The 24,305-nt window shown below is 40.6% G+C and overlaps 1 protein-coding gene across 1 annotated transcript in view; it reads right to left on the reverse strand.

Moving 5' to 3' along the window:
- LOC149285471 (E3 ubiquitin-protein ligase RAD18-like) overlaps nt 1-24,305 on the reverse strand; it is a 76,250-nt gene that overhangs the window by 46,154 nt on the left and 5,791 nt on the right. Inside the window, exons 3-4 of the mRNA XM_089495386.1 lie at nt 20,536-20,597; nt 19,787-19,857 (exon numbers count right to left, since the gene is read on the reverse strand). Coding sequence (XP_089351512.1) covers nt 19,787-19,857; nt 20,536-20,597 — 133 coding nt within the window. The remainder of the gene's footprint in view (nt 1-19,786; nt 19,858-20,535; nt 20,598-24,305) is intronic.

The raw sequence follows: 24,305 nt of genomic DNA on the forward strand, positions 1-24,305 counted from the left end.
ACTACCTGCAAAGGGTATGCTCTCATTCATTCATCTGAAGCCCTTAAAGCAGGTTGGATATAAATGTTAATAAGGACACAATTTACTCACAACAAAATAGTATTAAGGAAATGTAAAAGTAGACCCTACAACCAGCAGGGCTTACCAGTATACCACCAGCCCTTCTATCCTGGGTATACTAGATGTAATCTGGGCAGGGGCCCGGTGACATGGGAGACCCAGCAAAAAAAAAACTAATAAAAGGATCAGGATGATGAATATGCAAGGCCAATGTTTTTCAGATTTATATTTCCCTGTTCTAACATCCACCAAAAGCATACCCAGAACATTGCAAGGAAATCTTTTTAGTTTCCTTGTAAAAATTTCATCTGGATCTCCTTGTGCACCCAAACAGAAAGCTTTAACATGCTTCTTGGAACAAGAATTGCTGTATTACACTACAAAAGGGCCTATAAGACTACAGATGGGTTATAATTGCGTAGTCCCTCTACAAATTTATTACCATAAATATCATAGGTTAAGGTATAAAAAGCGATCCAGCAAGATGGTAGCTGGTAGATCAAAACTGTAAGACCAGACGAAAGCCCGCATGGTGACATTGTAACCAGGTTTGTAGTTCTGCAAACAATGTCTGAGTGAATGTTCACATCTGATGTGCTTCAAGCAGCAAGCTTCACTGCCTTCCGCAAATTGAATCTACACAGCAAAAAGTAATGTGATCATGGCAGGAGAAATATGTATAAATAAGATACCATGAGATGAATGAGATTTTGAATGCTGAGCCATGAGCTTTGTTCAGAGAAGCCTTATAATAAATATGTTCAGTTTACTATTCCCCTTTGCCAACCTGTCATGTAACCTTCTCCAACCTCCTCCCACTTCTCGCAAGCCGAACAAAACAACAAGACAAAGATTAGCAAACAAATTTCACCAGGGCTTAGAGATCCCGGTGCAATACACACATCTCTCCAAAGACAGGACATGTGAAAATATCCACATGGAGCGACACAGACCAAAACCAGACCACAGCTGTTTTCACGACCACTTATTACACATGGGATTCCTCTAATGGGATGGGAATGAAAACCATTCACTAAGCACCCTGGTAGCGCAGAGCCTGAGAGTTTATTACGATTGCAGTTCCTTGCCAAAAGTTTCTGAACACCCTAAGTCTGCTCTTAGTTCTGAGAATTGCAGCAAAGTAACTGCTTCTACCTAGTATTCCTTACGAGAAAATACTTGGATTTCTCAAGACGGTTATCTGTAATCACATGAGAACAAGAGCAGATCTTTACTATCTCACCGTGCGATGTGGTTCTTAGCAGCTCCTTTCCCAGCCACTTAACAGAAATGCTTCGTCTCTCCTGCCCTCCGGCCCTCCGTCTCTATGCCATACACTGTTGTTCGCTTCGGCTTTCTTGTATTCTTTACTTTTTTCTTGAGCATGATGCGATTGTGTTGGAGCACTTCTATTTTCAGGTTTAAAAGCAGACTGACTCTCCTCTACCACAACACAAGGTAATACAGAGAAGGGGTAGAATAATATCTCTGTGCCCCGATCACAGCTGAACGTTTATTGCTAGTCTTTGAGTATACATAATTGTCTGTAACATATAGTGTATACTACTTAGTGTATGAACTCTGAACTTTGACTACAGAAAGTATGAATTAAAGTAAGCACAATTGAAACAAATAGATGGAAAAAGGTGATTTAATATTATATATTCATATATTACATTAGTTTTTTTATTATTGAACTCCGTGTAAAAATCTGGAATTTCAACTTATTTTTTTTTATAACCTCTTGAATTTCACCAGTAAAAGAATTAATGTCTTCCATCAGTTTTATCTGGTTATTTCCTGGTATTTCATTAGATTTTTAACTTTTTAAGCTGTCTTGGTGCATTGTGCATAATGTCACTGGCACATACACATTTCCAACTCGGGCTGGAGTATAGAACATTTCCCTACTGCTTCTGCATTCTGAGCAAAAAAATATACAGGCCAGGTCGCAGCGGGGAGTCTGGTGATGTGAGCAAATTCAGCCGGGGTATTTTCATCTCTGCTCCTAAAATGACATTTTTGGTAGGCAGTAGACGGAAAATCTAGAAGACCGGGATAGAAGAAAGGATAAGCTCAATCTTCAAGACAGCTGCTCCTGAGTTTCGGCAGATCATCTCACGTTGCTCACTGGGAAACCAGAACCTCACGGAGAACCCGATAGGGTGCATTTCTTACAGACAGAATGCTACACCAGTAGAATGATTATTATTATTATTATCATCATCATATATGAAAGTCCATTTAGAGAGCTATCAATATAGATCATCTTCAGCTTCCAAAATAAGCCTGAAAGGCTGATGAAGCGCTGTCTGGCTGAAACTTGACCTGTTGTATATCTCATATAACCCGTCCCTGCTACAGGATAGTATCAGGAGCAATAGCTAAAAAAAGAGTTTGTCTCATAAGAAAATAAAATATTTGATGAAATTGTGATGCAGGACGTCATTGAATTCTCCATCAGTAGGGAGAAAGAAACAGTTGGTAAAAAGGTGAGATGAAGATCGGAGAAGTGTTGTCGGTGATGCCTCCCTGCTCCCTTAGGTCACTACTGCCACCTACTGACGACAGCTCTGTATACTATGAACACAGGTATTGCTGGGCAGGTTGTCCCTCGATGTCACCACCCCGCTTTTCTTGAAAGAAAATAACCAAATACGATAGCTCCCAACCTCTGTGTTCCTGAATTACACACAGACATACTTTGGTCTTTTGGGGGGAGTGATTCATCAATCGGGGACTTAAGATCTGCCATTAAATAGCGACAACATGATAGACATCTCAAGTGAAAAAAAAAACATGCAATGAAGCTGACAAAGGTCACTGCAAAATTAATAGATTTTATCTTCTACTAATTAAATAAGTTATGAAGCAGAATTACTCCAAAAAAAACAATACTTGCTTTCTTTGTATGTTAAAAAAAAATCTCCTTTATTAATGTTCTCTTGTTATTGATTGTTTTTGTGCCTTTTCTCTTTGCTGTTTTCTTTCATGTTAAGGCAAAAAAGTTTTAAAACAAACCACAATTAAAGGACTATCCAGTTGAAGTCACAATAACAATGTATGAGAATATTATACAGTATACATTAAAGTTGATATGTTATTATAGTAAAGGTGGCTCAGGCACTGGATTTTCTTTCTGCGAGTATCCCTTTCCAGCAGCGCACATTACTTTTTAAAACGGGAGAAAACAAAGCCACTTGTGATGTATCTCTGTATGTCAGCAAACATTCCTTACACAAGAAGCTTTCAAAAAAAAAAAAAAGATATTGTATTATGTAGGGTGGCATTTCATCAATATACCAGAATTCTGTCCTCTGCTTTCAATCTGCACACATCTTGGAATATATGAAGGTTCTCTGAACCTCTCACATACTCCTTATTAAACCCAAACATGTTCCTTTCACCAGCGTACTACCAACACTGGGTTATGACTGAGTTTTAGACTGGGTTTGTTGTCAAACTTAACTCCTTAACCCTTTACGTGTACTTCCCAAATGTCTCATTAATTGTAAAACTATATATATAATGAATGACAGCAGTGTAATTGTTCTTTGAACCTACATGATCACCAATGATATTCAATAACAATAAATAGGAAGCATTTAGAAAAGCGGTTCAGAGTTTTCACAAGTCGTGTGACATAGATTGGTTACTCTATGACATCACAAAAAATAGAACACTCGCCGATAAGAAGTTCTGACTTGTCACATTGTAAGCCATGTGACATAGAATGTTTGCTCTATGACATCACATTAGAACACTCGCAGCAGGCATAATAGGGCTGTGCGCACACATTTTCTTTGACAGTGTGAAGTGACTCTGAACAGCAGCCATGCCGATTCAGGGAAGCTGTAGTATCTGTCTGGATTTTTTCGATAATTCGAGCCATGTGGCAGCGACTCACTGCGGGCACACATTCCACCATAGGTGCATAACGCAGTGGTTTGGCAATGCCAGGACAAAACCATGTCCAAAATGCCGGACCCAAGTGATCTACGGTCGACAGCTAATTCAAAGGCTGTATTTTGACACCAGAGGAGAGAATGCCATCCCTGATGCTAGACAGCTCATGGAGCAGGTGAACAGCCTGAGTGCCCAACTTCGCTCAACAAGTATGGAGAAGGAAGAATGGATGGAGCTGGCTTTAGACATGAGCAACACGGTCATGGGGAAGGACCAAGAAATATTGGCCTTACAAAGGCAGCTCAGGGATATGGACACAAAATGCTCAGGCCTCCAGGAACAACTGCACAGCTGTGAGCAGCAGCAACTGAAGACCGAAGCTGCCATGGAGAAACAACGGACTGAATTTTGCAAGCAGCAGTTGGATGCCAAAGTTTCCATGGCAAAACAGGAGACTGAATTTTGCAAGCAGCAGTTGGAAGCCACACTCAGCATTGAAGAACAACGGAGTGCATTTCGCAAGCAGCAAATGCTGGCCAAAGCTGCTATGGACGAACAACTTAGTGCATTTCGCAAGCAGCAGTCGGAGGCCAAAGCTGATCTGGACAAACAACAATGTGCTTTTCGCATGCAGCAAATGCTGGCCAAAGCTGCTATGGACGAGCTTAGTGCATTACGCAAGCAGCAGTCAGAGGCCAAAGCTGCCAAGGATGAAGCAGAGGTGTTAAAAAAGAAGATGACAGCCATGGAGAGCTTAGAGAAGGGGCTGACGCAAAAGGTGGATGAGTTGGAGAAGGAGTTAAGCTTGTGTAAGGACAAGGCTCAGAAGGCGGACACTGAATTTCGCAGGGAGCTCAGTGCCACCCAGACGGCTCTCAGTGACATCCTCAATGAGCTTAATACCAGCCACGAGGAGTTACAAAGGGCCGATCGAGTCATCATGAGCCTGAAGAACAAAGTGGAGGTCCTGCAAAAGCCCCACCTCTCACCACCAGCAGCCGACCAGAACATCAGTCGAGGGATTGTTAACAGACCAACTTCCCCTAGACTTAGGCCTCCAGAGCTCAGGTTCTTAGAAACCTTAGTTACACGTCTGACTTCCCCCAAAACATCTGAGGAAGCCACAAATGTGGCAGCATTTGACACGCCTGCTCGCACTGAACCTCAGGGAGCGGCGTTAAACCTAACATCACCTTCAACACCTGAACACAACTGAACTCCATCTAGGTTGTAGTTTGTGAGAAGAACTGGTTAGGAAAAACTTATCATCTTCAACACCTGACAACATCTGAACCTCCTCTTGGTTGTAGGTTGAGACAAACATCATAGTTATGAATAAATCATTCATTGTCTCCCATTCCTTTGTGTGATTGGTTCCTTTTACATGTCTCTGGCCCAAAGAAAATTGAAGCTGGTGCAGTCTGTTATGTCTTTTTGCAGACGATACAAAGATCCACAACAATTCTAAAGCCTATAAAACAAAATCATAAATGTAATATGTTGGAAGGTATGATATAGCCCTACCCATAGTCTAATATACACAGTTTGTCTCAATTAAGCAATGGATAACACTATGCATCCTGTGTATTATGTTTATTTATCAGAAGCAGGTTAAGCAGCGGTTCCAAATAAACATAAAAATGAAGAAAACATAATCTGCACTTTCCAGTGTATTGGAATTGGAAACATATATACTGTATATACTAATGTTTAAAAGTTTGGGGTCACTTAGAAATGTCCTTGTATTTGAAAGAAAAGCACATTTTGTCCATTAAAATAACATGAAATGGGTCAGAAATCCAGCACTGACCGGGTTAATGTTGTAAATGACTATTGTAGCTGGAGGCTACAGAGGCCCTTTATCACTCCCATCACTCCTGTGTCCCAATGGCAGTTTGTGTTTGCTGATTTAAGTTTAAAAGGCTAATTGATCGTATACTCAATAAAAGCGTGGTGCTTCATGTTATGTGCACTATTGCCCCACAGCGCCCCCTGTGAGAGGGGAGGTCTGGCCACAATAAATTAGGTGCCTTCAAAGCAAGTGCTGATCTGTACATGATCTGCGAGCCATAATTATCTACGACAAACTAAGACCAGCTGCTTCATGTAATAAAGAGTCACCGTCAACTTCTTATTTATCAGTACATATTTATCCGTACATCTGCGAGAGCACAAGATGCAATCAGATACCGGCCGTCAGTGTCGCCCCCCTGAACTTTTCATGGAAATGGCATATAAATGATAGATTTGGGAGGGTCAGGGGGCTCTTCAGTACCTGTTATATATATATATATACAGATTAGGGCTGCAACAACGAATTGATAAAATCGATAATCGATAATGAAAATCGTTGCCAACAAATTTCATTATCGATTAGTTTATTTTTTTATTTTATCGAATATAAGATGAGGGTTTTTTCAGAGCAAATTTGTTTTTCTGAAAAATACCTCTCGTGAGATGACAACGCGGATCGCGCAGACATTCACCGGCTGCCCCTACTAGACACCAAGGAATCTGGAGCATTGGGGGGGGTAAGTCCGGGGGTTGCAGAGTGGCATATAAGGGGGATAAGGCATATCTGCGGGGCACAGTGGCATATGAGGGGGTTATATGGCATATCAGGGGGGCATAATGGCATAAAGGGGTATAAGGCATAGTTGGGGCAAAGTGGCATATCTGTGGTATAAGGCATATCAGGAGAGTATAAGAGTGGCATATCCCCCGTATTGGGGAAATAAGGCATATCAGGGGAGGGCGGAGTGGCATATCTGGGGGTATAAGGCATACAGGGGGGGGCAGGTTGGGAAATAAAAACAAGAAATGCATTTTTCTCAATTATTTGAAATAAACGAAAAAATTATTTTTTTAACCGATTAATCAAAAAAATAATCGACCAACCAATCGATTATGAAAATAATTGCAGTTGCAGCCCTAATGAATCGATATTACTGCGTGGTCATTCTGTTGGTTTCTGGGGCGATCGTTCCACATAAAGAATCTGTTCCAGAATTACTCCTTGTCTGTATGGTCCTTTGTATGCCGTTTACCGTCCGCTGGAATTGTCTAGGCCTGACCATGACTCTTTAGGACAAATAACCAGATACATTCAGCCCCAGACTGGATGAGAGTATTTCATGTTTTGCTTAACACTTTACGTCCCCGATTGGTGGTCCGTGTGCTCATTCATGTCCATTTCACCATTACGTTCCGTTGTGAAAGGCTGCTTTAATACTGATGCCCCAAGGATATCTGACCCCAATTCCTAGTGGTCCAAAGGGGGCCTTGTCACAAACCTCTATTCTCCAGCAGTCTGGTGCTAAATGCGTTGCAAAGATGTGAAAGCACCTCTGCTCTCGAGTCCCAAACAGTTCACGGACCAGCCAGAGTCCTCTGCTAGAGGTTCCTGCAGTGGCTCCTCTGCTAGAGCATCAGGAATACCAGACCCCAGAACCCCCATCACCCAGTTCTTTAAAAACAGAGGTGGAGTAGGATGCCTTTAACCCTTGTGCCTTTTTTTTCATTGCAAGATCATGGGGTGATGAAGGTATTTTGTTGTGTGATTGTTAAAAAATGAACACTATTTAGGTGTTTTCGGCAGGATTGGCTACAGCGCAGTTTAGGGGGCTGCCTTCATTTACGCAATCTTGGATGCAATGCAAAGATGTACATTTTATATTTAAAAAGTTGTGCCATTTTTTAATTCTTGTTTTTTGAATGAATTGTGGAGTTGCATTGTAAGCCTTTAGACGCTGATAGTATGCATAACAGGGGGTTTGCAAAGTAGAGTTCACTTATTTATAACCTAAATAACAGAACTGGGGGTTTAAAAAAACCTCAAAATCTATGAATCTGTAATTACTTTTTATTTTTATATTGACTTGTAAAGCCCAATGATTGTGTGCTATCCAATGGTGCAGAATACTCTTTCAGCATTAATAAAATCTTCTTTTGTACCTCCCCGGGTTTCCTCAGTTATTAATTAGCCTTTACTTCATGCTTATAACAGCAGATGTATTTAGCACAGATGCATTTGGTTAAATATTGAGCTCCCTTGGCACGGTTTTCTGTGTGAGTATCCGTCACTCTCATTGCTCAAACCTTCGATGTACCAGCTTTCCACAAACATTATTAATAACACCACCCTTATTAATGAATGAGTCTTATTACTTAATGAGTGCTGTGCTAATAAGCAAAACTAGCTGAATTCAGTAAATAGAAGTACTGTTAATGGTGTTCTAAAGAAAATAGCTTGTATCTACAATGCACTGGCTTTACTGTAGTGTGTACTTATAACACTGTGTGTGTGTGTGTATATATATATATATTATATCTATCTATATATATATATATATTGAATGACAGCAGTGTAATGGTTCTTTGAACCTACATGATCACCAATGATATTTAATAAAAATAAATAGGAAGCATTTAGATAAGCGGTTCAGAGTTTCACAAGTCGTGTGACATAGATTGGTTACTCTATGACATCACAAAAAATAGAACACTCGCCGATAAGAAGTTCTGACTTGTCACATTGTAAGCCATGTGACATAGAATGTTTGCTCTATGACATCACATTAGAACACTCGCAGCAGGCATAAAAGGGCTGTGCGCACACATTTTCTTTGACAGTGTGAAGTGACTCTGAACAGCAGCCATGCCGATTCAGGGAAGCTGTAGTATCTGTCTGGATTTTTTCGATAATTCGAGCCATGTGGCAGCGACTCACTGCGGGCACACATTCCACCATAGGTGCATAACGCAGTGGTTTGGCAATGCCAGGACAAAACCATGTCCAAAATGCCGGACCCAAGTGATCTACGGTCGACAGCTAATTCAAAGGCTGTATTTTGACACCAGAGGAGAGAATGCCATCCCTGATGCTAGACAGCTCATGGAGCAGGTGAACAGCCTGAGTGCCCAACTTCGCTCAACAAGTATGGAGAAGGAAGAATGGATGGAGCTGGCTTTAGACATGAGCAACACGGTCATGGAGAAGGACCAAGAAATATTGGCCTTACAAAGGCAGCTCAGGGATATGGACACAAAATGCTCAGGCCTCCAGGAACAACTGCACAGCTGTGAGCAGCAGCAACTGAAGACCGAAGCTGCCATGGAGAAACAACGGACTGAATTTTGCAAGCAGCAGTTGGATGCCAAAGTTTCCATGGCAAAACGGGAGACTGAATTTTGCAAGCAGCAGTTGGAAGCCACACTCAGCATTGAAGAACAACGGAGTGCATTTCGCAAGCAGCAAATGCTGGCCAAAGCTGCTATGGACGAACAACTTAGTGCATTTCGCAAGCAGCAGTCGGAGGCCAAAGCTGATCTGGACAAACAACAATGTGCTTTTCGCATGCAGCAAATGCTGGCCAAAGCTGCTATGGACGAGCTTAGTGCATTACGCAAGCAGCAGTCAGAGGCCAAAGCTGCCAAGGATGAAGCAGAGGTGTTAAAAAAGAAGATGACAGCCATGGAGAGCTTAGAGAAGGGGCTGACGCAAAAGGTGGATGAGTTGGAGAAGGAGTTAAGCTTGTGTAAGGACAAGGCTCAGAAGGCGGACGCTGAATCTCGCAAGGAGCTCAGTGCCACCCAGACGGCTCTCAGTGACATCCTCAATGAGCTTAATACCAGCCACGAGGACTTACAAAGGGCCGATCGAGTCATCATGAGCCTGAAGAACAAAGTGGAGGTCCTGCAAAAACCCCACCTCTCACCACCAGCAGCCGACCAGAACATCAGTCGAGGGATTGTTAACAGACCAACTTCCCCTAGACTTAGGCCTCCAGAGCTCAGGTTCTTAGAAACCTTAGTTACACGTCTGACTTCCCCCAAAACGTCTGAGGAAGCCACAAATGTGGCAGCATTTGACACGCCTGCTCGCACTGAACCTCAGGGAGCGGCGTTAAACCTAACATCACCTTCAACACCTGAACACAACTGAACTCCATCTAGGTTGTAGTTTGTGAGAAGAACTGGTTAGGAAAAACTTATCTTCAACACCTGACAACATCTGAACCTCCTCTTGGTTGTAGGTTGAGACAAACATCATAGTTATGAATAAATCATTCATTGTCTCCCATTCCTTTGTGTGATTGGTTCCTTTTACATGTCTCTGGCCCAAAGAAAAGATATAGCCCTACCCATAGTCTAATATACACAGTTTGTCTCAATTAAGCAATGGATAACACTATGCATCCTGTGTATTATGTTTATTTATCAGAAGCAGGTTAAGCAGCGGTTCCAAATAAACATAAAAATGAAGAAAACATAATCTGCACTTTCCAGTGTATTGGAATTGGAAACATATATACTGTATATACTAATGTTTAAAAGTTTGGGGTCACTTAGAAATGTCCTTGTATTTGAAAGAAAAGCACATTTTGTCCATTAAAATAACATGAAATGGGTCAGAAATCCAGCACAGACCGGGTTAATGTTGTAAATGACTATTGTAGCTGGAGGCTACAGAGGCCCTTTATCACTCCCATCACTCCTGTGTTCCAATGGCCCTTTATCACTCCCATCACTCCTGTGTCCCAATGGCAGTTTGTGTTCGCTAAGTTTAAGTTTAAAAGGCTAATTGATCGTATACTCAATAAAAGCGTGGTGCTTCATGTTATGTGCACTATTGCCCCACAGCGCCCCCTGTGAGAGGGGAGGTCTGGCCACAATAAATTAGGTGCCTTCAAAGCAAGTGCTGATCTGTACATGATCTGCGAGCCATAATTATCTACGACAAACTAAGACCAGCTGCTTCATGTAATAAAGAGTCACCGTCAACTTCTTATTTATCAGTACATATTTATCCGTACATCTGCGAGAGCACAAGATGCAGTCAGATACCGGCCGTCAGTGTCGCCCCCCTGAACTTTTCATGAAAATGGCATATAAATGATAGATTTGGGAGGGTCAGGGGGCTCTTCAGTACCTGTTATATATATATATACAGATTAGGGCTGCTACAACGAATTGATAAAATCGATAATCGATAATGAAAATCGTTGCCAACAAATTTCATTATCGATTAGTTTAATTTTTTTACTTTATCAAATATAAGATTAGGGTTTTTTCAGAGCAAATTTGTTTTTCTGAAAAATACCCCTCGTCAGATAACAACGCGGATCGCGCAGACATTCACCGGCTGCCCCTACTAGACACCAAGGAATCTGGAGCATGGGGGGGTAAGTCGGGGGGGGGTGGAGAGTGGCATATAAGGGGTATAAGGCATATCTGCGGGGCACAGTGGCATATCAGGGGGCACAGTGGCATAAAGGGGTATAAGGCATATTTGGGGCAAAGTGGCATATCTGTGGTATAAGGCATTTCAGGGGGTATAAGGCATATGTGGGGAGGGCATTGTGGCAAGCCTGGGCTCAAATGTGCATAACTGGGGTGCAGGTTGGGAAATAAAAACAAGACATGCATTTTTATCAAAGTTTTTTATTCTGCTGTTTGTTTTTAACATCCCACGTTACTTTATTAAATTATTTTAAATAAATGAAGAATTTTAAATTTTTTAACCGACTAATCGAAAAAATAATCGGCCAACTAATCGATTATGAAAATGTTAGTTGCAGCCCTATAGTCAAGCTGAGGGGCAGGGACTGAGGGGCAGGGGCATTATCGACAACGGTGAATGGTTAGAGGTTGGAGGGATGTAATGGTTACGCTTCTGTCTAGGCATTTCCTGGTTTGGTGGGATAAATAGGTGGCCAAGGCTCCTGGAAGTCATCAGACTGTCGCTTCCCCTGTCACCAGCTAGGAGACATAGTGCCTACATATACAAGGATATATTTATAACGGTCTTTTACATGACAGATATTTGTTCATTGATTCTAAACGGTAATATGTGGTTACAATGTGCTTGAGAAAAGAGTTTTGCCGTAATCAGAAAACATGCAAACTTATTGCCCAACAAATGTACCCAATGCAGAAAAGGTCGAATGGGAGGAACGTGAACTATAAATTACAAAGATAATAATAATAATGATCATTAGCATCACGGTGCTGGGCCATTTATTTCAACTCTGAAGATGTGAAAGGCGAGGATAGCGAAATGAAGACAAAATGCTATGACATCTATCATACGTTAACATCTTCATGTCATCACTCGAATTATTAAGTAAACATGAAGACATGGTAACCGTTGGTCAGAATTATTTCTTTGACTTGTGGAAGTTAAGAGAGGCCCCCAGATATTACGTGACATTGATAACGTAAGTTAAATAAAATCATCATTAAGAATAAAGGCGCTGAATATTTCATAAACCTAAATTACAATTTACCTAGAATTATTTGATAACAGCAATTACGGATAATTTGTGTGTATAAAAATAGATCACAGATGTGACATTCTTAATTTAACTTTTTAAAAACCACGTTTCACCAAAACCCACTGTTTTTTTTACTGATGAGGTAAGAGTACTCATGGTATTATTCACTTATTAACATAAGGTAGTAGTTTTATCGCATTAAAAAAGTCAAACAGGGTCCAAAAAACCCCAGCCCCGGGTCGTCATTGCGACTAGATATCACTTTCCGGTGCCCAGGGTTTTGGAGGGCAAGGGGGTGAAAACTGGCCAGGGCTGCCAACACAAAAAAGAGGAATAATGGTTAAATATACAAGTCATGTTATGAAGGGGTTAAATGCAGTACTGTACAAAGTGGGGGAGCACTGAACATAAAACACAATTGGGGAAGAAACTATTTTTTTGGCTGGCTCCTAGATCCAAATCAAAGTTGTCGATGCCTGCTTTAAAACAAACCGTACACCACAAAGGCGCTTTCTCACGTATTAGGTGTTACGATGTCTAGCTCCCATGGTGTACCATTTGGCCATCGACCTTCTAAAGAAGGGGTCGCATCTAGTCTGCGTGTTTTATCTGCTTTAATAACTCAGACATTAACCAGTCCTTGGTCTGGTCTTAGATCTCATGTATTTTTAAATTCCCTTACTCTGTTAACATCTACCACTTCAGCTGGGAGGCAATTACAGTTGTTATTATTATTATTATTATTATTATTATCTTTTATTTATATAGCGCCAACAGTTTACGCAGCGCTTATCTGCAATCAATATGAAGTGACACAGTGTCGCACGACTATAGTTTAATTCTTATTCATAAAGAAAACTTCACGCTGCCAAAAGTTACTCCTAAAATAACTGACCATCCCACCTCTCTGCCATTTCTGTAATACAGTGCCCTGGTGTCCACTAGGGTGAAGCCACATCAATGCTTAATTCTAACAAATAGCTCAAATTAAACTGGATAAAACGAAGCCTTAACAAAACGAGGCACTCGTCATTAATCTTGATGGGGACACACAATACGGTTAATCATCTGGTCAGTAAATAACCACAAAAATGGCAGTAAAAAGGTTATTTATGTCAATCCTAAAAGTTGGTTTCCAGCCATCACCAACGCCCCGTCCCATTAATTGTAACCCTCTTTTTTGCCACAAAGCTCCTTGTAAGCAACATTTTAGAGCGAGCCGTGAAGTTACAGCAAAGGAGCAATAACCTCTCTGCATGAAATTTACTGTCGCAGCAGCAAATCTTTCTTTTTAATCTCTCATAGGGAAGGAAGCTAATGGATGCTTAGGCTACCCGGATGAATTTTCGTTTCATGCACGCTCGTTATTCAGAGTTATTGACATAATGAAGGAGTTCCTTGTCATTTTCTTGCAAATCGGGCTCTTTTAACATTTAAATCCTTGCGCTTGCAGGTAGGTCATCGTTCTAAAAGCATGCTAAATACAGAAAATGATAGCTATTCTGAGCATGAAAGTACAAAGAACTCAAGCCGAGCAAGTATGCTGAAAGACAGTAGAAACCACGATTATCTGCCTTCAGCAAAATGTTAAATCTCTTAACGTTGGCAAGTCACAGGGATACCGGAACTCTCAGGGTCTGACCCGGAGTCTACAGGTGAAGCCCCGTTTCCCGGGGTCTCTTGGTCACTCCCCTCTTTCTCCAAATTCTCCTCCATTTTCCAACCCTTTTAGTGCCATCTGGGGCTATTCCTGGCCTCATCTCTAGCATGGCTAACTGCATCCTTTGGGTGGCTAACCCTGTCCCCTTGTGAAGCTGCTCCTCAAAAGCAGGAAAGCCCCGGGTAGGGGGCGCTGGGAATGCCCCAGGTATTGTCACAGGGCATAAAACTACATATAATTTTACCGAATCCAGGTCATTTTAGCCCTTTTATGCAGGAGAATCTCACAAGAACTGGCGCTTTATAATAGTCATCTAACACTCAGTTTAGTGAATAAATCCCCACACGTACATGGCTTGGTCATATAACCAGATGTGTACCCAATAAACATTTTTATACAGCTGTTTCCAGTGTTTACTTTAAAAATGTTCTAGAAAGATTTATATTTAGGCACACTAGATTTTGCCATAATTTGTGCTTGTCTTGAGAGGATTATAATTAGTCACACTTGATATGTTAACACTGCTTGTTATCAGCACTTGTTTTGCTGATAGGGGATGCTGCCGTGCATCCAGTGCTTCGTTATACTTACAGGTAGACAGCCTGACATCAATAATTCCTGCCTTAGAAGAATAAGTGAAAAAGCCATGGAACATGAAGTTAATGCCCAGCATATGCAATGTATCAATAATGTGCCAATTCAGCGTACGTATTGACACAGAGGCGATTTCTTCAGGATCTGACAGATAACAGATATACACATCCATCAACTCAAAAACGTTGGACTAATCTGGAAAGCACAATTTTAAGTATAAGGACTATAAGTTATATATACTTATTTTTTAAATAACCCCCCCCCCCGTGTATTTACAAAAGGAACGCCATTAACGTTTAAAGAGACCACAAAGCTATCGTATGCACTGAAGAGCGCATGGCGTTGCGTTCTTTGTTGGCGGGGATGTACGTCACTTTGCGAGAATCCTCCCTAGTATGGAATATTTCATAGTTTAATGTTACTGCGTATTTCTGAGCAAAGCCAGAGAATGTTTGTTTGATTCAGGATATACATTTGAACATTGTGATATATACGAGTATACGATACTAGCACGTAAAACAAACAGTAACACTAAAAACAAAACTGTATTCATGTTTAATGCGAAAAGGGTACATTTCACAACAATCACGATTGAAAACAAAATTGGCAACTTGTAACTAACTATATTATAATGAAAAACACATGGTACCGGTGATTAGTTCAGTGCTTGACACACTTACAAAGAAATCCGCTGTGTGGCCCCTGGAGGATGCCATGCAGAGCTTCGGCATTTCATTTGTAAAGTGGGGTAAGAACCTTCTGGGTGTGAATTCTACCGGGAATACTATGATGGTGTACGAGGACTGCTTAATCTGTGCCCATTCCGCGTCAGTCCAAATCTTTCAAACAGATCACCATGGAGGCTGGAGCGCAGGGGGGGGGGGGGGGACACGGTGTTCTGACCCCCTGCAAGGCCAGGACAGGCTCCATGCAAGGTGAGCGTGTGTGAATGTGTCAATGTGAGTTAGTGGGGGGGTTACTTGCCCCTGGGCCAGGAGGTGCCAGGCATCCCCATTTTCTGGTGTTTGTATGCCACAGTAATGTGCTTTAATATATATAGTATTTTCATGCCTTTGACAGCATCCGCTTGCTTTCACCTTGTATGCCTCACCAGCTGCTAAATTCCTCTCATTTCACATATTTCTGTGGCATGTAGAACATTTTCTGTTACAGCAACCAAACTCACATGAAAACAAGTTATGACCCGGAACCGGGGGAGGAAGAACATGCACGCCGCGCACAGCACAGGGCACCTTACAGAAAGCACGTTGGTTTAGGAAGACTTTTTCTTATAAGGTTGAGTAGATTATTGACATCATCGCCAGTGACATGAGAGCTCTGAGCCAATCAGCACGCTGTTACACTGAAAATGTACTTTAATAACCATGCGCATGCACACCTCTGTCCGTTATTACATGACTTTGTGCTTTGGATAATACCAGTTTATTTCTTTTAAACTGACTATCTCCAAAAACAATTCTACTGACAAAGAAGAAGCACAAGCTATATGTGTTTAAGGGACAGTTTAAGGTCCATGACAGCCCCATTAAAGTTGAATGCATACATACTTTAATATTCATTATCAAAAAAACAGGGGACAATAGCACTTACCTGAGGTAGAAGCTGCAGCTACGTTCCCTGCTGTAGCCCTCCTCCTCCATTGCCCAACAATTCTTAAAGCTGTCAATCAATGGCAGCGGTTCATGCATTAAAATCAATGGGAACGCGCACTCTCATGGGGGTCTGAATAGACCCGAAGCACGGCGTTCACCAAGCTATTGCCGTAGCGGACAGGTGGCGAGTACGCCATGCGCGAGGAGACGTGTTTCCCCCAAACACATCTTCTGCACGGAAGCAGCTGAGGGGGTCCGGAAACCAGCTAATGCACATTCTGCAGGAAAATACACACGATAGCTGGAGTGTCCCTATAACTGCACTTAATAACATTAAAATAACAGTTACGCTTTATAAAAATAACAAAATAAAATCCACGGCTCTACGTTGCATTTGAGAGAGAGAGAGACTTGGAATCTGAGGCTAACGTCATAGGGGAGAGTGCCAATGTAAAAGATTCTAATACATTTTCTAACCCCAATTAAGAAATGGACCATATATAATTATTGGTATAGGCAATAGTCAAAGATATGTAATCATTGTTCATAAATAAATGATTATTAAGATATATTAATAGGTTTTAATAATAGGGAAAAGGGTTTCCTTGACCTTAAATATGGAATGAAGGATTTGCTGAACAGGCATTCTATAGATAGGATAGAAGCTTGCTAATGCATGGTATGGTTGTAACTGTAAAAGGGCATTACAGTATGCGTACAGTGACCACCTAAAATAGGGTTTTGACGTGTAAAGATCTTAGTGAGCATGTTTACCCAATTAGGTGAAGACCAATAGACTGACAAGACTGACATCATTATCCAAACCGTATATAAGTTAGGCATTGCAGAAGCATGGCAGGAGAGGTAGAGGGGAGATGTACTTGCCATCCACGGAGTCTTCACGTCCCAACACTCCCTCCCTCAATCCTCAGAAACGCATAGGACAGATGTCATGAACTCGAAGGTTTCGTAAGACTTGTTTTGTATTATTTTTCTTATTCTACATTTATATTAAATGTTTCACCTTTGTTTGCATCTAAGTGACTCTGCCTATTTTTGACGCACATACATTTATATGTGTTCCAATTATATGAAGTTTGTATTGGCCCTATATTTTTATTACAGCCAAATACAATAAATTGTTAATCTAAAGATGCTTTACAGGGTCCAAAAACAAATGATTCTGTATTTTTTATTCTTTTGTTACTCGTTGCCTTGGTGTTGCGCGACTTAGGTCGATAGCCGTTGGAATTTTATGTGACTTTTCCTTTAACTAAAGATTCTATTTGATGAAGAGACGTCTGTGATGCCAAAATTGCATGTAACTCTAAAACTTCTACTACAATGGGCCAATAAAAGATATCACTTTCAACTAGATCCATTTTCCTACCTAAGGAATACAAAAAAACATCCATCCTGCAATTATCTGAGCACCGAAATCCCTGGATACATTTGCAATAATTGCACAATTTGGGCTTCAATATCAGGTGAGACCCAGCCACCCATCCATGAAATATAGGATCACATTTGTCAAAAACAATGTCATTTGTCACAATGAGAATTGACAGCTTCACTCCGGGTACCGCAAGGTGTAATTATTATACGGAGGGATAGTGTGATCAGCTGTGAAGGTGTAAGACATAGCGGTCTGGTAATCAGTGTAGCAGGGTAATCAATAGATGGTATATGGGGCCAGGTAAACATACTAATGAGATCTAATAGTCATAGCTGGGAACTTTCCCAGGACAAACATTAATGTTGTCTACAAACGGTTAATACAGAACTCTAAACACGCGAGTACTTTTATAAACCATTGCTGCTCATTGTTGGTCCTTATGGCGTGCTGAAGCCAAACCTGTTCATCCTTGAGCTGACAATATTCTAATCCTTTTAGAATCCCACAAATAGGAGGCTAGAATGTTGAAAAATGCGTATAAATCCATCGCAAAAGCACAGTTCATGAAGTGAAGGACACTTGACATTTGTTTCATCTTATTCCGACTGCCCGCTCTTTTATTATAAGATGCTTGAGTGAAAAAATGTTGTTGTTTAATGTGCCAATATATGTATATATGTGCCCTGGCACAAACAATGGCTTGTTGAAGATACTCGACTAGAGGAAAATACATCACCAAATCGTGTTTGCTTCAGTTAAATGAGCGATGTCTCTCGGAGAAGCAGTTTGCGTTACAGGTCTTCAGCGTTTGGCACGCGCTCCCAATACATCGTGACCTAGAGCTAAGGTTAGTGACCAGTCCCCGCCACCGGCTCTTCAGCCTACCATACGGGTCAAAGTGCCATCACACTTTAGAAAGTGGCTCTCCACAGAAAAAGAAACCTTAAGAATAAGGCAAATGGAGGAATTGTATTAAAAAAAAGACTTTTCTAAAAGGGACCAAGACCCTCAGTAAATCTAATCTCCTTTATTATAATACAAAGTCAACTTGAGCCTCAACACAGTAAGGGGATTTTAACATGCATGGGATAGGCATATGGCTCTTGAAGCTAAGACAAGACCAACGACTATTTAAAGTCTGAGTCTTAACAGCAGGAGGAATGGGCCGTCTAGAAGGGCCAAATGGGTCTGATCTGCCGTCAAAGTCCAGGAGTCTGTAGGAAAGCATCATTCATTCGCAGAGAGGAAACAAATTAGATTACGCGGCCATCGGCATAATTCAGTATGTAAATGTACAGATGCTTAACCTCAAAACAAAATGCAATCAAAATAAATGGTTTAGCTCTGCCCCGAGCGAGGCATGCTCTTCCAAAAAGGTTCAAATAAGCAGAAATATTTACAAAACAACAAAAAGAAGTCTTATTAAACACATTAGGGAATTAAATCTGAATATTTTTAGAGCTTTTTTTTTTTTTAGACTCCTCCAGAGCAGAATTCAGTTGCTGTGTTTAGTTTTCATTTCATTATTTGCTGTTGAAAATTACACGGTCGTTTATACATTAGCATAACGGCAAATTATTGCAATTATTTCTCATTTAAGTGCAGACAATGCATATTGAATTTTATAAAAATATGTAATTATGTTTTTGTTACCACAAGAAACAGGTATGTCATTTTAAAAGCCCCCTTTTATTGAAACGCTGTCTCTTACAAAGAGAGAGACTCCAAAATATTTAATGGGATAATTGTATTAAAATGTCAGTAAGGTCACTTCACTCGTATGGTCTATCGAGAGTTTTATTTCATGAATATAAATCAGGATTTTTCCAGGTGGTAACTCTCTTAATTTTGGCCCTTCGTGCTTTTTAGTAAATTTAGAGCGGTATCATTGGTGCTCAAAGCTAACCCCTAGGACTTTGGCACAGTAACCGAGAGGTAGCATTGATATAGGGCAGTTTCAGTGTGTGCACCCCTCTACTGGAACTGCTGTTTGCATGTATAACATAATGTACTCAAGATATTATTATTATTATTATGATTTATTGTTTTATATAGCACCATCAAACTCCGTAGCGCAGTACAATGTGTCCATTTGTCACATGTATCGCTCCCTGACACCAATTTTATACCCTAAAATCAGAACCATCTTCAAATTAAGAATGCACAGGATATTCCTAATTAACTAGACTGTATAAAAGAATGAAGACGCCGCATGGAATGAACATAATGGTTAAAAAGGTTTGTAGGCATTTTTGCAGGAACATTATTTATGTGAACATACCTGGCCAAGTAAAACGTTTTCACCAGATCATCCAATATTCTGTTATTTCTGAGGTCAGACTCTGTAACTGCCTGTAAAAGGAAAAAAAGGTAGGAAACAATTAATTTATGGATCTATAATGATCAACGAAAATGATAATGGGTTTTAATTAATATTTTTGCGCAGAAAATGTAAGAGGTGTGCAAACGAGGAAATAACTGGAGCAAGGAACAAGCAACTTTTCTCAAGAAATTTCTATTACCGCTCTAGAAGCTTATAAGAGGTTCAGTGAAGTATTAACGCAATTTAGAAAGCACATTAAATATTCAATGTTCATATTAGATACAAAGTTGTCCTGATATTCCAAAACCAATTTTGTTGAAAGTCAATGTTCCAACTCGGCCCCTGTCCATGTTTAGAACTTTTTTACGGCTCAGCTTAGAGAATGTGGTTCCTCTAAAAGCGGTAATCATGATTTGAGAGACAGGAGGGTTGCGGTTTCCTATGACACACGTATGTGGTGCTAGCAGTACACCGGGAACATGCTGGAAACCCAGACGGCTTGCAGATGTCTGGATACTGTTAAGTCTGCCCGAGAAGCTTGACGAAGACTTGGAAAAGTCTATTTACTATAAAGGAATAAAAAAAACACTGACGGCTGCGACAAGGACATCTAAGTGAAAATGTATTGAGGAAAACAAGTTAAAGCCACCCTCGAGACATTATCATCCATCAGTTCATGTTATAATCAAAAAAAGCGAAGAACATACCACACAACAGGTAGGGCACTGCGTCTTGTAGGAAAGAAACTTCCGGATACAAAGGGAACAGTCTGTAAATTAGAAAGCATGTTATACATACACAAGGTCACTTTGTATAAATCGGGAAGACAGAAAGAAAGATTACCAAGATGCATTCAGTAAACTACAATACACATAACCCATTAACGTTCCAAAAGGATCCGTGACTTTATTTCATGCCACAGATTTAGTAATATGTATAAGAAAGGTTGTAATTTGTATAACGGCTGAAGGTCGTGATGCAATCTAGCCCCGAGAACCAAACTTTGATAATGTAAGCAATGGCCTGAGTGGCCGGCTTCAATCATATAAAATGAAGTTATGCCGGATGGATATGCCGGGCTATTGGATTAACAGGTAATATAATGACTAGAAATAATTCCTCACGGCCGCTGTCACAGACTCTTAAAAGCACTATTACTATTCATTTCCGTGCCCATCTCTGAACGCAACTGTATTATTATAGGCAGATCTAGTCTAGAACCTGATCTAGATCTCTATGAGACACAAGTACTGCTGAGTTGAGCATCAAATGTTTACGTAGGGGGTCGATTTGTTTTTTGCTGCATTAAATACAATGCTGTTTCTATCCACCTTGATACTCTCATGCCCAGCAAGCATTCTGGTCTCCTAGAAAGAGAGGAGCATCGGGGAGGAAAGAGGGTCAGAGGGATTTAGGTGCTGAATAGGACAAATTGAGAGGTACCCATGGTACCATAGTAAGATTTTCAGGGTTCTGCTGGATTGTCTATCCTGTGACAACAGTTTTACAGTCCAGATGTAGCCTGCGCTACGTAGCCAGGTATAGAACGCCTATTGAAGACCACGTGTCATATATGATGTTCTGTATGAGGTTTTTTAGAAAATAAAAATAGCAGCTCTTTTTTATTCTTCATTCCTCTAGAACTGTATATTTAAAAGAAGGTAACGATTGAGCTCATCAAAATATAAAAGTATATAGTGCAGTGTCGGAACAGACTCCCCGGTTCTAAGATGGGAATAAATTCATTTATTGAGGTGGAATGAAATCCACTCTTTAATCTTGAAACTTCAAAGATAAAAGTGCATAGCGTTCCCAACTTCCCTGTCACTGTAGGCGTTAAGTACGAAAGTAAAATTATACTAAGTATGCAAAACCCTGCACACAAATATACGTGAAATTCCACAATTTCTTATTTTCTAGTATATATGGAAGAGTGCAAAATAACACATAATTGGTCATTTTACAAACGGCAAACAAAAAAAGAGATTTTTTTTTTTTTTTTTTTTTTATAACAGAGGTTGTCTTTAGTAAGTAGTCTATATGGGTGGATGTATGGGGAACTACACTGTCCCTTTAAAGACATCGGCTCAGAGTCATCTCTCACATTTAGCTTTTTTCCTAATTCGGCTAACTGCTTATTTACAGGACACATCAATTCCATACATACACCGAGAGCATAATATAAATAAATATGAATGTTAAACGGATTTGTGAGGCATTGCACACAATTAGCCGCTGCTTGCGTCAGCAGTTAGGAAAGATTTATGGCCGCGGTCACCATAAATCAGAGTTTAGCTGGTATTAAGGAAATTTACATCTCTGTGTCAAGACTGGTGAATCCAAAGACGATCGTTACTCATTCAGGAACAGCAAAGCTCAAAACATAAGCTTCCTGGTGACCGTGAATCCGGCACAGAGGCCTGAGCTCTTCCTACGGGGGAATTTCATGATCACAAGTAATAAATTCTCAGTGCTTTACTGCGCATCGGTTCTGTAAATTCCTGCCCTGGTAGATCCTGCCTGCCACATTCCCCAAAGATTTTACATCTAGCGTTATTACACGCGATATAAGGGTATTATTGCCTTACGCGAGAGGCATTCAGCATCCCCACTAACCCAGTCCTGTCCACGTCTTACCAGCTACGTCACATAACAGCAGCACAATACTATATATATATATATATATATATATACATATATATATATATAAAATGAATGTATCATCTATTCAGTGTTTGAGTGTTTGAGTGACACATTATCTGCCCTCATGGAGACCCATTACATTCTTCAACATATTTAATAGCGAATAAACAGACCCTGGGAGAATTTGTTCTCCTGGCTGTCAGTTCACAAAGTGATTTTTTTTTTACTTTTAAACTTTTTATTGGGTTTTTAAGGAAGTTTCACATACAACATTGTAGCTCCCATCTACCATATGTCAATGAGACCCTCCCGTGACATACAAGATTCATTTTCTTCCTAATACATATAACAGATCATATAATTCCTTAAGGCATTCCATACATTTCCCAGCAACATTTGAAGCACTGAAGAAAGACCCAACCCATTCGGTTTTTTTTTTTATTCTGTAAAGGAGATGGGTGAATGACCCCCTTATACCATTCCTTTTACTGAAATGTGTAATCCGGTTAGTTTATGTCTGCCAGCATTTGAAACATTGTTTTTGTATATTTATCCTTATTTCTGGACAAACGGAGCCATTCCATCCGGAACAAACAGAATAATTTTATATGGAAAACATTTATATTTGGTAGGGATGGATTCATCCAGTTACGAGCCACTGCAGCTATAATTTGAGTGATAGCTTTGAGCCTAATTTTATTGTCAGATGGTAAACCTACTTCTGGTTTGAAAGGATACTGGCAGGTATTTTGTGAATAATCATGCACTTGTTTCCAAATTGTATACAATTCTGGACAATCCCAGAAGCCACGTAAGAAATAAGCATCTGGTTCCCCACATTTCAGACTCTTACTATGTGTTTTAGTACCAAAGAGAAATTGTCTTCAGGGGAGATTTAAGCCCTAGGCACAGTTTTGTACACCGTACAAAGCAGGCGGTAGCAATGTAATAATCTCCCCGGATGCTCTAGGTAAGTCTTCTGGTACAACCGTGGGGATAAATCTGGACTAAAGAGTATTCCCATTGGTCGATTCTGTTGGTCAGTGTGGATTTCTAATGACTTGATACAAAGAGGTATTTCTGTTACTCTATTAGCCAAGCGGCATATGTTGGTTGGACCTCTGGCGCACCATGAATCAAATGATTTTGTTGGTTTACCCTCTTGAAAATCCAGATTGTTCTGGAATGGGAGATGTAAGGAACATATTCGCTGCAACCTTAGTCTAAGTCGGAGCATTTTCCATGTTTTAATAACTGTGTTCAGCAATGATTTGTCCCTTGTGTGTTCTGGTGAAAGAGTATAAGGAACATGAAGCAAATCAATGATCACAATTCCAGGGCAGAATCATCTATCTACGGTGACATTGGTAAACCTATGAGTGTTGGCGAGCCAATCTACCGAATGTGGCATCGGCACAGCCCAATTTTACTTGCATAAATTCAGAAGATTTAAGCCCAGCTTTTGCAGTTTAAAATAGCTGATTTTACCAAGTGGTTTTTTTTAAAGGTTAGATAATATCCCAGGGCTCGACAAATCCCAGGCGCCAGGTCGCCATGGCGACAGAGAATTTTGTCCTGGCGCCTAGGTTTTGTCAGCCTCTTACATCCATAAAAAAAATGTGGATGTAAGAGGCTGAGCTACCACACGGGGGCGCTGCTGTCTGCCCAGGAGTCTGGGCAGACAGCACAGCCACTCAGAGCCCGCCCCCGAGCCTGCGAACACTCCCACAGTGATCCTGTAGGCTGAAAACGCGGTTGCTGCAAAACCAGCAATCGTGTTTTCAGCTGCCACAGGCAGCTTCAGGGAAGGGGGTTCAGTGTTGATTGGGTCCCC

The sequence above is a fragment of the Sceloporus occidentalis genome, unplaced genomic scaffold (assembly GCF_023333645.1).
Source record: "Sceloporus occidentalis isolate IW3139 unplaced genomic scaffold, rSceOcc1.0.p SCAF_79, whole genome shotgun sequence".
In the NCBI taxonomy this organism is placed as follows: Eukaryota; Metazoa; Chordata; class Lepidosauria; order Squamata; family Phrynosomatidae; genus Sceloporus; species Sceloporus occidentalis.